Here is a 15,537-nt window from a genome sequence, read left to right on the forward strand (position 1 = left end):
ATTTTCCGGCAGAAAGAAAAAGATTTGTCGGAAGAAACGCAGATGCACGCTGGCTGATTCATGCAGTGAGAGTGTCTCGGTGGTGGGGGGTGGCTGTGACATGTGTGAACGAGCCCTTCGGCATCCCCAGCTCCGCTCTCCTGGTGCACAGATGCTGTGTGCGAGTTATTTTCCGACTGGAGCTGCAGTAATCTGTAGCCTATACCCAGTGTGGGACAGGTAATGGGATGCAGCCCTTGCAGCGACACGTCTCTTGGCTGTACATCAGTTGTCCACGTGGGTCCCCAGGGCTGCTGGTACCTCCTGTGTGTGGAACGACTGCATCACAGCCCATTTTCCTATGCAGCTTTGGAAATATTTACTGACGCTGTCTGGGAACTGCCTCACCCTAGTTCTGATATTTTTGGGGCCCTGCTGAATGGATGGCACAGTGCTGGGTTCTGGAAGAGCCTTAGACACGAGCTAAAATCCACACCCCTCCAGTGCTGCTTTCCCTTTCTTTGGGCAGCTCAACAGTTGCTCCAATATAGTGCCTGGTTTCACTTTGCCTGTCTGCACATGCACGCCTACCAGCTTGGGGCCATTTTAAAGCATGCTTAGCAGTACTCTCACCCCGGTGTGAACAGACAAAAGGCATGAGCCAGCTCTGATGTCAGGCAGCGTGTGACACTGGCTCTCACCTACCAGATGGCTACGTTACTTGGTGGCCACAAGCATTTGCTGATGCTGAGCAATCTGGGGCAGGACAGGAGCTTGCATGCCTGAGAGGAGCAGCTGCCTGCTGGAGCCCAGGTTACGCAGCGCATGCCACTGCTGTGAGCCATGGCCCCATTTATTTGTTCCTCGATGTCTGAGAGTGCTGTTTTAGCAGTAATTTAATTCCAGGCCTCCAGAGAGGCCACTTCTGTCCACCTTCCTCCTTCCCAAGTCCCCTCCGGGAACGCCTTTACTTCATCTCCTGCCCTGGAGACTGAGACCCTTTGCTGTGCCAGGCTCAGTCCCACTGAGAGCAAACACTGCTGCATAGGAAGTGATATTGGTGTTTTGTTTTTTTTAAGTGGCACTGGTCTTTCTTCCTTTCCACTGGTATTGAACTGTAGTGGCAAAGAGCACTCTAACCGAAGACAATGTCTCGGGTGAGATGTCTAACTCAGGTCCCAACTGCTCAGCAGTCATTAAACATCTCAGGGAAGATGTTCCAGGAACGGGAATGTTAACCTTGTGGTCTTGGACCAATTCCAGCTCGTTTAATTACAGTCTTCATATCTGAAATTTGCTCTGCACTTTTGACCGGTTATGGGATTATTTTTTTCCCATCTCCTCTAAGCTGTTGAGCAGCCTTGCTAAGAGCTGTCACACTCCCCACGTGAGCCAAAGCAATAAGCAATTATGGCTGGTCCCTCTCTCAAGATTTTCAAATTTATTGTATTTTCTGGTTACTTAACAATTTGGGATTCTGCATAGTGTCACTGGCTTGCCTATGCAGAAAAGTTTTACCTTTTCAATCTGGATATTCTAACCAGTAGAGTATACATGATCCACAGATGTGATGGTGTTGCAAAGAACATGACCTTTATTAAGTAGGTAATATAAATAACTTCAGGAAAAATAAAAAATAAAAGGTAATTTTAATTAGTACAGTAATGTAAGCTAAACAACCCCCACACACACACACTTCCTTACACTGGAGAACTGTGCGTGTATAAAGCCTACTTTTTAAACTCCCACCTCGGTGTACCAGGGATGTTTTCCCCTTGGCAGACAGTTCAGGGGATTACGGTCGTGTTGGAATTAAATCCCCGTGTAGTTGCATAATGGTTAGGGGTGATGCCAGGTGGTCTCACCAGGTGTAAGCCAGCCTGAAGCGTGGCAGCCCTGCTTCTCTGTGGGGCCCCAGGGCCACACCAGGCGGGGAAGGCCAGGGCGGACCTCTGTAGGAAATGGGGGGCTACAAAATGAACTTGGGCAGCCCCTTGGGGTGCTGCTTCAACGTGTGGAGCCCACTGTTGTGGGCTTTTCCCTCTCATCCTCTCCAGGGGGAAGAAATAGGGGGACAAGCCACCTGAGGGGGGGGGTCTGAGCCCCTTTGGGGGTGTCTGAGCCACTTTGGAGAAGGACTGAGCCCCCTTGGGGGGTGTTTGAGCTACCTGAGGGGGTGTTTGAGTCTCTTTGAGTGTGTCTGGGCCACTTTGGAGGGGGACCGAGCTGCCTGACGGGGGATCTGAGCCCCCCTGTGGGGTGTGTGAGCCACCTGAGGGGGTGTCTGAGCCCCTTTGGGGGTGCCTGGGCCACCTTTGAAGAGGACTGAGCCCCCTTGGGGGGTGTCTGAGCCCCTTCGGCGATGTCTGGACCATCTTGGAAGGGGACTGAGCCGCCTGAGGAGGGACCTGAGCCCCCTTGAGGGGCGGCTGAGCCACTTTGGGGGTGCTCTGCGCCCTCGCACCCTGCACCCCCCAGCCCCTAAAAGCGGTCCGCGGGCCACCTGCCCCGCCTAACGGCGCTTCGAGGCCCTCTCCCCGGAGCAGCAGCAGCACCCGAGGCCGGGCAGCGATCGCTCCTCAACCCTGCAGGCGGCGCTGCGAGCCCCCACCACCTCTGGACCTCCACTCAAAGCCCTGCCTGGGCCGGGCCCTGCCCGGCGGAGCTGGCGGGGAGGCGGCAGGCAGGGGGAAGAAGAAGGCAGCGGGGCTCGGCTCCTGCTCCGCCCCGCTTCTCCTCCCCTCCCGACCGCCCCGCCGGCTCCGCCCCGGAGGCCGGCACGCTGGCTCGCTCGGTGCCTGGGAACATGGCCGAAGTCGGGGAGGACAGCAGCGGGGCGCGGGCTCTGCTGGCGCTGCGCTCGGCGCCCTGCAGCCCCGCCGCGGCGCCCCCTCCCGGGCCGCCGCCGCCCCCGGCCGGGCCGCCCGGTGCTGCTGCTGCTGCCTCCTCCGCTGCTGCTGCTGCTTCCTCCTCCTCCTCCTCCTCTTCTTCTTCCACCACCACCACCACCTCTTCCACCGCCGCCTCCAACTCCGGGCCGGTGCTGGCTCGGCTGCAGGGCCGCGAGTTCGAGTTCCTCATGCGGCAGCCGGCCGTCACCATCGGGCGCAACTCGTCGCAGGGCTCGGTGGACGTCAACATGGGGCACTCCAGCTTCATCTCGCGGCGGCACCTGCAGCTCAGCTTCCAGGAGCCGCACTTCTACCTGCGCTGCCTCGGCAAGAACGGCGTCTTCGTGGACGGAGCTTTCCAGCGCCGAGGCGGCCCGGCCCTGCTGCTCCCGCCGCAGTGAGTGGGGCTGGGCCGGGGGCGGCGCCCCCCTGCGGGAAGCCCGAGGGGGAGAAGGGGGGAAGGGGTCGGGTTTTTGGGGGGTGAACCCCTCGCTGGAGGGTTCTGAGGGGGTCCCGCTGGGGAAAAGAGGTCGGGGGGGTGGTGAAAAGGGTGGTCTGTGGTTGGGGTGGGGGTCTCGCTGCCCGCTGGGGGGCTGCTGTTGAAGGAGGTGGGGTTACAGAGTCACAGAATCACAGAATTTCTAGGTTGGAAGAGACCTCAAGATCATCGAGTCTAACCTCTGACCTAACCCTAACAGTCCCCACTAAACCATATCCCCGAGCTCTACATCTAAACATCTTTTGAAGACTTCCAGGGATGGTGACTCCACCACTTCCCTGGGCAGCCCATTCCAATGTCTTAACAACCCTTTTGGTAAAGAAGTTCTTCCTAAGATCCAACCTAAAACTCCCCTGAAAGGGTTGGGGGCCGGCCACAGGTTGTGAGGGGGTGGTGAGGGACCCCTGGTGTCAAAAAGGCCTCAAGGGGTGAGGGATGTGCTCAGGGTGCCCCATGGTGGGCGCAGGGTGGTGGTGGGGGATGTCCACCCGGTGAAGAGCCAGCTAGCAGGGCGTTAGTTCCTGCTCTGGCTCTGCAAGGGGTGTCCTCGCCTTCCTGGGCATCTGCAAGTGTAAAGGGGGACGTGCATCAGGCCTGGATCACTCAGAAGAACCACATTTGGGGACGAAGCATGACCCCGTTGTTGTAGGGTGCCTCTCCGCCAGCTGTCCCCATGGTGGTTCTGCCTGCCACCAGGCTCACGTTCAACCGGTGGCCCTTAGGGGTCTCCCAGAAGATAAACGAGAAAGGCTCTTACCAGTGGGCCGAAACTTGCTACGCCCAGGGTTTGTCTTCCCTGGAAAAGTTCTAGTGGAAAAAGTTGGAAAACCACTTCGCCTGAGTGCTTATTTTAGGGTTGGCAAGTTGCGTGTTGTTCTTCGTGTCTCTACGGGGCAACAGAGAAACAGGGAGTGGTGTCCCGTCCCGCGGGGATGGTGGCCAAGGGTGGTGCTGCCCACCGGGACCCCCGCAGAGCAGCTACCTCGGGTACCTTCGTTTACAAAGAAGGCTGCAGGAGTGGCTTTGGTGCTAGCAGCGGGGCGGCTGTTGTCTGTGTTATGTTTTAGATAAGCTTTCTTGTTTGGGGAAAGCGCAGAAAGAAGGATGAGGTCGACGCCGATCTATTTCTTCCTCCGAAAACGCTGTTTACGGTTGCTGAGCACTGTCCAACTACTGCAGCGCTTCGCCCCGGAGGTGGCAGCGTGGCGGCGGTGGGTGATGTAATTCCTGCGTGCATCTCTTCAGGTCCCGCTGGGCAGGCTGTGTCTGCTGTGATCCCCGAGAGAACCCCCCCTCAAGGGCAGGCAGCGATATTTCTCTGCCTCTCGGTGCTTGTGTAAAACATCCGTTTTCAGCTGGCAGCGTTTGGCTTTGGTACCGCTCACCTCCAGCACAAGGGTCCTGGAGTTATCCCTCTCTCGCCAGCCTGTTGCTCAGGGGAGGGTTTTTTAATTACTCATTTCCTCTGCAGGCTGCTTCATTTTGTACTTAGTAATTTAGTTATAACTCCCTAGCTGCTCGCTCTCCGAGGCGTTTTGGTTTGTAACGTGTTTCATTTTCTAAAAGAGATGTCCTTTAGTGTCTGTTTAATTAATCTTGCTTTGTAAAACAAGACCACCCAAAGCCCAGGGCAGTTCTGGTGTTTTGCTCCCTCTGGTCCTGGGTTTGTTTGTGCAAGCTCTCTTCTCCCTGTCGCTCTGTTTCTTCGTTTGGTTAATCATAAGCATTGTGCTCGAAAACTCTCTCAGGCAGCAAATTGGTTGCTTATTCCCCCCACTTCCATTTGCTCACGACTTCTGGTGTGGGAATGGCAATTTTCCTTCTTCATCAGTTCAAAGGGAGGAGTTCAATGTGCAGTTAGGAACACTGTTCGGTAAGCCATCCTTTGCTTGGTCACTGTTTGAGCTACATAAATAAACGCCATGCTCCTCCCTTTCTGAGTTCTGGAGTAGGAAAATGTTTTGCATCAATCTAAAGGAATTTGCCCCCTTGCTTCTAGCAGGTAAACAACTCCTTTTCTTTTCCTGGCAGGGCAAGGGTTTTTGTAATCAAGACCAGGGGAAAAAAAAAATCCTATCAAATCTTATAATACACAGCTTCTATTGAGGTTTGAACCTATTCTCCTGTTCACTGCTATCCCAGACAACTCCCTCCCAGTCCCACCCTTGCTCCCCCCACAAACACACCCCCACCACATAAGCAAAACAAAGCGCTGGTCGCTGCCATTTCTTCTCTGCAGAGAAGTCTGTATGCCTGTTGCTAGCCAACTAATATTGTCAAAGACAGGAGGAATAAAAATAAAGATAGGTCTGAGTACACAGACTTTACAACTCAAACTACACTTTTTTCTGAGTATCATTTTCTGGTAACATTACAGTCCTGGTTGGTACAGCCACATCATCTCCATCTGCCACTAAAATGTACAGTTTATATTAAATTTTATGAATTAGTGGCTGCTCCACGCAGTGATTTAGATAGGAGCCCCTTATGATATGGGGAATGCTTGCTGGTAAACTTCGAAGAACTGCTTGTGTGAATAGCTGTCCCCTTTCTTTTTTTCCCCTTCTAGTAAAGGATAGCAAAAAATATACAAAGTCCAATTTCTTCTCTAGGAGTACAGTCATTGCTTTGATATTACAAGCAAAGGAGATGATTGTGGGTCATGAGATCATGAATGGAAGCAGAGGATTCCATGGAAAAAATGTCTTTCAGATGTAATTCATACTATAAAAAAATAAATCCTGGACTTGCACATTCTGTTTCTGAGGTTTCTTCCCGTTTCACTCGCTCTGCATAAACATTTCTGTGTTGTCAGCCCTCTCCTGAGTCCAGAAGCAATTATTCCTAAAATTCACAGAAGATTTTGCAGGGAAGGGAAGAAAGAGGAAGAGTTCGGAGATGTTTCTTTCTGAAGACTCTCAGCACCTCCTAAAACAATAGACCCGTTCAAAATCGAGGGCCTTGGAAAAGTTTCGTATCACTTCCTCCATCCCCTCGGTGTGTACGTGTAATAATCCGCTGTGAGCAGGATTTCACTGCCGGGCAGGAGTGTCGTGTTGCACAGCTGTGTTGTTACGGACGATTATATTTCACAGATGTGATGACATAACTGTGAAGTGTAATTAAACAGTAACGACCAACAAGAAGGGCATTTCCTAGAGGTTAATGACAGATAGAAACAAAGTGGGTAGGAGAGTGGAGGGCCGGCAGTCCGGCCAAAGCCCCCTTAATCTGTTTAATTAACATGAGTGTCGCACTACAGCAGGCATTACAAATAAATCAAGATGAAATCATGGAAGTACTTACATTGAGCATAAGTGCTTTAAGGAAAATTAAGGATCGCTAGAAACTCCGTTTAGCTATGCTAGTGGAGGCTGGAAATCCGTAGAGAAATGTTGCTGAGTTTTATATTTAAAAAAAAAAATCAAGGCTGTTGGTTAGGGTAAGCACTGGATTTTTAAACTGTTGATACAAGCAAAAACTTGAGATACAGCTGGAATCACTGGCTGGAGTAATTTTTCCTGCTGAGGACGATAATATTGTCAAAAAATAGGAGGGGAAAAAATAAAGATAGGTCTTGGTACACAGACTTTACGATTCAAACTATATTTTTTCTCTGAATATTATTTAATGGTAACACTACAGTCCTGTTTGGTACAGCTTCAAATTTACCGTGCAATCAGGTGTTTGCAGGATCAGGGCGACATTGGATTATTAAATTTTTCTTTGCAATCTTCAGAAATGACTCAATTTTTAAAAGAAGTGACAGTAACAAGTTAGAGACTTCCAATAACTAAAATAAGCGTTTTCCGCCCTTAGAAGCGAAGGAACTGAAACAGAAGTTGAAAGTTTAAGCTTGCTAACCTGAATTTTAAGCAGCTATGGGTCAGGTTTTCAAATGCTCCGAAGTACAAAAGTCCTATTGACTAAAAACTGCAAATGTTGATCGAGCGTAGCCCGATAATGGCACTTGAGCTTTCTGAACTGGGAGCTCAATAGATTGGAAAATGGTGCTTGTCTGCGAGCATTTCATGGGATATTTGCTTATTGCTTTTGTGCCCGTTCTGTAGCTTTGCAGTAGAGTTGTTAATGGAGCTGAAAGTTGGTGTTTTTCAGTGTAAGCTGATATTTTCAGTGTGAGACTTATAAGCGTAAAAAAAGTTTTAAAACCTGAAGTTCTTACAGCATTTTGGAAGGGGTGAATGGAGTATTTTTTTTACTTTTTTTTTTTAGTTGGAGAGTAAATATGTGGATGTGTAAAATTAAACCGTGGAGTTAAAAATAAAATCTATTATGTGTACGAGCCCCATTATAAATTGAAAACTTGCTCTGCATGCGAAGAGCATGCTGCTTTATTTATAATGGCATTTTGCTAGGCACTTAATAAACTTGACAAAAATAAACAGCGCAATGCTCCGAGCAGCTATCGGGGTGCTGAGCCCACAAAATGCTGTGGGCAGCGGCGGTGTCACTGCGATTGGGGTCTGGGAACCCAAAACTGAGAGCTGGATCCAGCAGTCTTCCCATTCCCTAAGGGAGACGGGGCAGGCTGTTAGCCAGGAACCCGAGGCTCCGTTTCAAGTAAAAATTGACCCGCTCTTGAAAAATGGAGATGTGCACGGCGTGTCAGTGTTTTGATGACCTCACTAACCACTCGGCCTCCATTCTTGTGGTTAGGACGATGCCATCACGGTGGGTGCGAGTGTGGGTATCCTTACAGCTCGGAGGGAACTGCGAGCCCTGCGTACGCGTGCTAAGGAAGTGCTTTGACCACAGAACCACGACTGCAGAGCTGCTCGTTGCTGAAATGCTGCGTGTGTCTGTTGACTCTGTTAACTCCTCGTGCAGTTTTAGCCCTTAAAGATTGCGTAATCTGCATTTACAACAGTTTTTTTCCTTTGTTCGAAATGCATCGCTCGCTTTGCTATAGCTAGTGGATGGTGGTTTTGCTCTTGCTAGAAATTCTTTCAAGCTTTGCTGTCTTAGTTCTTTATCTGACGTTTCTCCTGCTCTGATTTCAAAGACCGAACAGGTTTTTTTTGTTGCGCAGCGAGGCTGTGATAAAGGGCTGCTTCATTTTAATTACGGAATTTATGTCGAGTAATAATTCCTAGCTACGCGCCTCAATTTGTCATGGGTTACATTAAATGTTTAAGGCGAGTTTCTCATTAAGTGAGACTGGTGCTCGATCTGTTGATTCAAAAATAGCTGTGCTGGAAGTCAGGCTGCGAATGTAAACTAATGCCATGCAAAACTCGGTGTCTGCTCTCTTAGGGATTCCTTTCAACCAAGCTGGGTTCAGTTTAGCTGATGTGTTGATGATGAAAAGATTAATGTAACCAGAACACGCCGCGCTTGTCCTGTGCATTCTTGTGCAGATCTCAGCTGTAAAGGCTGAGGCTGTAACGTGGGTTCAAGTTGTGCTGGTGTAACTTCTCTGTTCACAAACTCTCAACCCTGACATGAACGCTCAGCTGACTCGGGGATGCTTCCAGTTGCTGTCTGTGTACAGAAGTCTAGGGGATGAATGAGTGTGAGAGGTTTTGCTCTTACAAACACAGGAATAAAAATCATGAGACCTTCAGTAATTCGCATCTTAGTTATTTTGGTGCCAGTTGCGTGAGCATCCCCGCTGCAGGGTTCCTGTTTTGACTTCAGGCAACAGATCAGAAGAACCTTTTTTTTTTTTTTTTTTTTTTTTTTTTAATTTCAGAAAATGGGACTCAGCCTTCCACCGACGAACTGAAAGTGTAGATGAGGACCAGCCTGAAGTGGTTGTTTTCTTTGTAAGCAAGCTCCTAGTAACTGCGCTCCGATAGCCATTTGGCGTCCGAGCTGCTGTGTGCGATGCCAAATGCTCTTGCTCGGTGTTGCAGTTTCCTGGAGGAGTAGATGTGGCAACAGGATGTTGGTAAAGAACAGGAAACTACTTGAATTTACTACTCATGAGACACAAATAAACTCTTATTGCTGGCCCACGTGTAGTCCTTGGTGTCTGCCATCGACCCGAGGTTCTGCAGCCCCTGGAGGCTGGAGCTGGGCGAGCTGCGGTGTGCTTTGGGGGAGCAAGGACACAGGCTGCTTGGTGCCTGGTAAGGGATTTGGTGCCTGGTAAGGGATTTGGTGCCTGTCTGCGATCAGTTACCTCCAGCTGCTTTTGCTCCAAGCATCAACCCCTGAAGGGTTTCCTAAGGCTGCAGAATTACAGCTGGGCTATCCTACTTCTGGATTCCTGCTTAAAGGGGGGAGCAGCACCAAACAAACAAGAAAGAAAGCTAAATATTCTTTCCAGAGTTTATTAAGTGGTTAAGGTCTTTGTCATCTGACAATTTTATATGTCTGGGACAGGTGATAAATGCTCTAAGAGCTGGTTCAGTGCTTTCTGGCTGGTTAGCTTGGGTAACTTTTCAATGTTGGTTTAAAACATTTGAAACAGAAGCGACTGGCAGGCCCCGATGTAGCAGACTGAAAAATACGGGGAGCTGGAGGTGTGGGGAATTACAGGTTTGTTTTGTGGCTGTGATCCGAAGGAATCGGTAAGGTGACGAGGTTCAAGCAGTTCTTTTGTCTCCTGAATGCGTGGGCTATGACGGACACCTTAACGTACTTCCAGGTTATTTGGTTAATTGACTAATTGTGAGTACAAATGATTTTACGGTCTTGATGCATTTGTTCACCTCAGTGCCTAGTCCCATATTAATCACTGAATAGCTTTTTTTCGAGTATTTTCAAGTTTCCCCACTCCAGCTGACTGCAGGCTGCCTGCAATTAGGCAGAGCACTGATCTCCTGCTTAGGTAAATGAGTGAAGATTTCTTTGCAGCAGTATATTCTTTGTTTTCGTAATACAGATGCAGTTTTACTGTCTGTTCACTCTTGTCCATAAATGTTTTTTGCGAGTGATTTACGTCTTCGGTTCCTTCAGAACAGCTCAATAAAATGCATGCGTGCATTACTTTTCCATGGCACTTAATTTTTATGAAATACATATTTTATTGGACATTTAAGGGTCTTAATGGCCTAATTAATACTCTGTATCCACTTCTGGCTTGTGTGTTTTGCTCTTCATTAGGCTGCTGCGCCTTTTCTCTCATCCTGGTACATTTCTTATCATAAAAATTTCAAGCAGCCTTTGGAGAGCACTCTGTCAGAAGCCTGTTCTTTGAATATTCAGCAACTCTCGGGAAGATGTGATTGATAGTCCCTTCCCTCCCTTACCCACTCTATTTTTAGTGATTCGAAAAGGAGTTTAATTTCTCGGGCTGTCGTTTGCTGGGTGTGCGTGCACGCTCCGATTTGTGTCGGTGTTTTTCTCCCGCCTTTCAGCGCAGCAGCTCAGCAATTTGCCTCTTGTTTGATGACACCTTGACAGTTACCGAGAAATAAGGCAGAAGTGAATTGGGAATTCCACCTTAGCCGGGGGAGGAAAGCTGAACGGTCTTCGGTTCTGTTAATAGACGCTGTGTGATTAGTAGAGGAGGGTAAGTGGAAGGAAACTTCGAGCACGTTTTTATCACTTAGCCTGCGTTCAGGGCTGTCGAGCAGAAGAGCCTGCGACTCTCCACATGCACCTACAGCACACTCCATCCTCTGGGGTGGATCAGGGAGACACAAAACCCGTGGCATAAGCAGAGTGGAAGAGGCATCCCTCCCCTTCCCTGAAACGCGATGTTACAGCCATGCCCCTTTTTTTCTGCTTCGTGCCACTTTAAAGAGAGCCTTGGGAAGGCTTCCCACACAAACTGTTTTAATCTTCTGTCTCCCTTAAGGCCACGGACGGAAGCCACCAGCATTTTGGCTAAGCAAGACCGGACTCCCTGCAGAGCCAGTTTGTGCACTTGCTAAAGGATTTGTTCTTGAGCAACTGAAGGCCTTTCCTCTCTCCAGGGCACAAGAACTCTGGACTCTTGAAACACTCACAATCCTGATGCTGTGGGAGGAGAAAAGAACCGGACACAGAAAGCAAATTTTGTTTCCACCTGATGGGTAGGCCAGAAGTGGTTTTGCTTTTCGTACTCAGTTTGAGTGCAGTCCAAACCAGCGAGGGCAGGCTCTCGGTGTCGGAGATGTGCCAACTGCTGTTTACTTATTGATCTTTTTTTTTTTTCTTTTTTTTTAATTGTTTCATGACTTGCGTAAGGTGGCATATCTTGGCTTGGCTGCCAGCCCATCATGTGTAAAGGGGTGTTGACTGTCAACAAGCCTGGCAATTGGGTGGCTTTGCCTCCTTCTGTCTTGGCCGTTTGGCTGTACAATTATTATCTCGGTTCTTCCACCACGTCTCCCTTAGACACTGGCTAATGAGACAAGCCGTCATGAAACTGTTTTGTGCCCTGGTTAAGACCTGCGAAGGAAGACAAAGACTGACACATGCTTTGTGGCTGATGCCTTTATTTATGGAGTATTAAGGCGAGCACTGATGTTTTCTTCAGGCACAGGAGGTCTTAGGAGAATATTCCTGATGTGCACTGGTTCAGTAAACGCGTTGCTAGCATGGTTATTTTTTGTGTGTGTGTGTTTTGTGTAAACAAGGCGTAAGCAAACTGGCTGCTAGAAATCGGTGCAGTCACGTAGTTCAGACTTACACGTGGTCTGTTTACAACCGAGTGGCCCAGATCAGCGCTCTGCTGCAAACTGAGCCTCAAATGAACTCGGGAGACAAATTTTTTTGATGAACGGCGATACTAAATCTGAGGTCTCTGGGTGACATGTGGGTGCATCCTCTTTTCCACGTGATTCGGTTTCTTCTCGCTTTCATCTTGCTTTGTGCTTCACCAGAAAGCATTACAAGTGTGAGAATTGACAAAATTATAGCAGAAAGGGGCTAGATTCCTCTTCCTCAAAAAGCTGGTATTACAAACTGTGAAGTTTGTGTGAAGCCTCCAGGTAAGATACGTGCACCACAGTAAAATGTTTCACTAGCTCTGTATACTATAAGGAGGCAGGGGTGTAGTTGAATATGCTGGTAATAGGACAAGTTAACTCTTTAAAATGTCCTGCTTTAAGGTAATGAAACCATTGTGGAGGCAGCATACAAGTGTCCTGTCTTTTTGCACAAGTCTGTCACTTTAGTAGGTTAAATTCTTTTCAAGGAAGAAACTCCTGAGCACAGTCATACATGCTGTCAGGATTTAAGATACAGTCTTGGGATTATTTTTTGCTGTTTGCCATCTTAGCCGTGTCCTGCTACGTGGTCTTTCCCAAGCCAGTCTCCAGTATGCCTTTGCCTTAAAACAAACCACAGTAGGATGAATTTCTTTTCTGCTTCTTTAGTGGGAAGGCTTTGTCTCACCAAGCTGTGCCTGGGATCCTCTTCTAACCTTCATTTCCAATGTCAGTATTTCGGAGGCTGCAGGTGGGTGTCACTTTGTAGACATATGTGTGAGGGATGCTCTCTGATGCCCCAAATGCTTATTTGGCTCCGAGTCCAAAAGATGCCAGCTTTTAAAACATCTAAATTACCCTCGGAGCAGCCTTTAACACTAATCCTGGCTTCCTCTACTGGGCATTGAATGGGTTGTGAAATGTCTTCGGAGGGAGCGGAACGGACTTGAGTGAACATTTTGCAAAGTCTGAGTCCATATGGATCGTTTTTTATAATGTACATAAATAGTACATTAGCTCCTTCCAAATCACTTTCTAAATGAACTGAACCAGCCTCAAAGGAAAATACATCATAGTCATGCTCTGTGTGTTAGAGCCCTCTTCGAGAGTCTGACTGCATGCAAAGGTTAGCAACATCCCACACACAAGTTTTTTCTGGCATATGGATGTGGGAATTAAGATCTTTTCCTGAGCTTTACTGAGGTTACTTTGTTTTGCACAGCCTTCGCTAATGTGTTTATAGGTAGGTCTTAGCTTTGGAAATACGTCTCCTAGGTGGCTGCTGAGACCTTTCAAGGAGACCAGCTGGCTCCTTGAAAGCCAGCCCTGGGATGATGAATGGCCCATTAGAAGGAAGTTGATGGCATTGCAAATGAGATTTACATGAGAATCAAACTGCTCGAGTGCGTCCAGCAGAGATGCTGAAACAAGTGCCCCTCTCCGGGATGGTTATTGAGAGATTTTTATGAACTGATCTTTTCAAATGGGGAGTTTCTCCTCCTTCTCCGGGATATAAAAATACTCAAAAATCTGCAGTACTAAAGGAAGGGTCTTCCCAGGAAGCTGGAAAGGGGCATGAAAAGGGGGATAGGACACATGCTGCGTGCTGTGCGTGGCCAGATTTCTGTGGTGGAAGGGGCAGGAGCTGTGGCAAGCTGGAAATTCCCCAGCAGTTGAGCAAAGCTTGAAAAATCTTGGTGTTGAGTTCGGTATGGAAATGAATAACCAGCACGGCTTGTCGAGGCCAGCGCTGGCACTGCCACTCGTTCCATGCTGTCACTACGTATTTAATTCTCGGTGCACTGCTTAATTTCTTATTGAAAACAGAACTCTTTGTAGGAGCTGTTACGGGGAAGTTCCCCAGAGCGTGGGTGCAGGTGGGGCTTTTTTTGGCACTGAGGTAGGTGTTAATTGTGGTTTATGATTGAGGGAGAAACGTACTTAGCCGAACGGTTCTGCCAAGATGAGCAAAGAGGGAAAATAGTTAATATTGACCTTTTTAATTTTAACCGAGGTCGGTGTGAGCGGCAGAGGCTTGGAAAGCTGCTCAGAACGGCTCTCAAGTTTCGCAGAAGCAGGGAAGAAATGAGAGGTGCTGGTCGTGGCCAGGCTGTGCTGAGTCACCCCTTGTGGTCTGCGCTGCGGTGCAATTGAAGCCAGGCTCCTGCTCTTATCTCGAGGGCTGTCTTGGAGGGGGGAAAAACTCAGCCCGTGATGAATGAATGGGGAATGGGCAGTCCTTTCTGTGCAGAAACTCCCTGCAGGCAGGCGTGTGTGTGTGTGTGTTAGAGAACTGGTGCTCGCTGTTGCTGCAACACCTCCGAAAAGAAACCAGGTGCTCGGTGCTGCCCCAATTTTGTGCTCGGGGGTGCCAAAGCAGCTGGGTGCAGTGTGTTGGTGCTCCTCAACCTGGGAGCTGTGGTTTGCCCATACGTCCCCAGGACTGGGGTGGTACCAGGACCTGCAAATTCCTGCAGGAATGGCTCTGAGACCTCAGTGAATGCTGAGCCAAACGTGCTCATGATCCAAGGCTTGTTGTAGGGTCTGCCATTAAGTCTGAAGGCGCAGGGCTTGCCACTGACTCGTGGAAGATGAGGGTGGTGGTAGCAGAACATGGACAGAGCCATTTGTGCACTCGAATTTACTTTGTAGAGCAGCAAGTTAGTGTGGGGAATGGTGGAATAACCTCGTTTGCTGTCGTGGTGTGTATTGGTTTTTCTTTTTGTTGCATAAAGCCTTGGCTGCTCTCAGGCACACGGTTGAGAATATTTGTTTTCACAGTGTGGTGGGTTTTTTTTGTTTTTGTTTTTGCTTCTGTTACGTTTTTCTGCCAATTTGACCTGTACTTTAATTTTATTTAGTGGTTATCTGATAGGGTCGGGATTTTATTTTTGATTTGGCTTTTTTTTCCCCCATTTGATAAATCACACCAGGCTCTAAAATGGATCAATTTTAAAACTGAACGCTAGGACAAGATATTTATTGCTGATGCTGTCAGAGAGAAACCCCTATAAAGTGAATTTCTGTGTCCTAAGGATGCCCCAAACTTCACTAAGTGCCATGCCAATGAAAAGACCTCCGAGGCTTTGCAGAAATCCTGTCTTAAGGCAGATGTCCGCTCTTCAGAGTCAAAGCAGGAGTGACAAGCGTGGTGTTGATTCTTCTGAGCTGGACCCTGGCTTAGCAGGATAGGAGCAACCGCTTCCACATGGCCATCAGAAGAGGCCAATATTGACTCGAAGGTATTCAGAAATATTTGAACTAGAGCTGTGCAGCCCCTCAAAGTGGTGCAGTTAAAATCTCAGGAGAGGTTCTGCAAATCCCGAGCACTTCTTGTTCCCTAAAGCAAGGTGCAATTCCTGCCCCGTGCTGCTGTCGCCGGCGCTAGCACGTGCGGTGAGCAGGAGGAGAGGAGTTAATTTTAGCTTGATTGGCAACACAGAAGGGAACCGAGCTGACTGCGCTGGAGATGGCAGTGGGATGAGATCAACGAGGGGAGTTTATTTTCATGCATCTAAGTGGGTGTTCTAAGCAATTTCATTATTTTTCTTAAGGGAACCGAGGC

General features: G+C 48.7%; 1 protein-coding gene across 1 annotated transcript in view; it reads left to right on the forward strand.

The window, feature by feature from the left end:
* Window positions 1-2,785: 2,785 nt before the first annotated feature.
* FOXK1 (forkhead box K1) overlaps window positions 2,786-15,537 on the forward strand; it is a gene marked incomplete at its 5' end in the record, with an annotated part of 46,729 nt that continues 33,977 nt past the window's right edge. The window contains one exon of the mRNA XM_084296228.1: window positions 2,786-3,267. Coding sequence (XP_084152354.1) covers window positions 2,786-3,267 — 482 coding nt within the window. The remainder of the gene's footprint in view (window positions 3,268-15,537) is intronic.

This window comes from Netta rufina (assembly GCF_964035555.1).
Source record: "Netta rufina genome assembly, chromosome: 15".
NCBI lineage: Eukaryota > Metazoa > Chordata > Aves > Anseriformes > Anatidae > Netta > Netta rufina.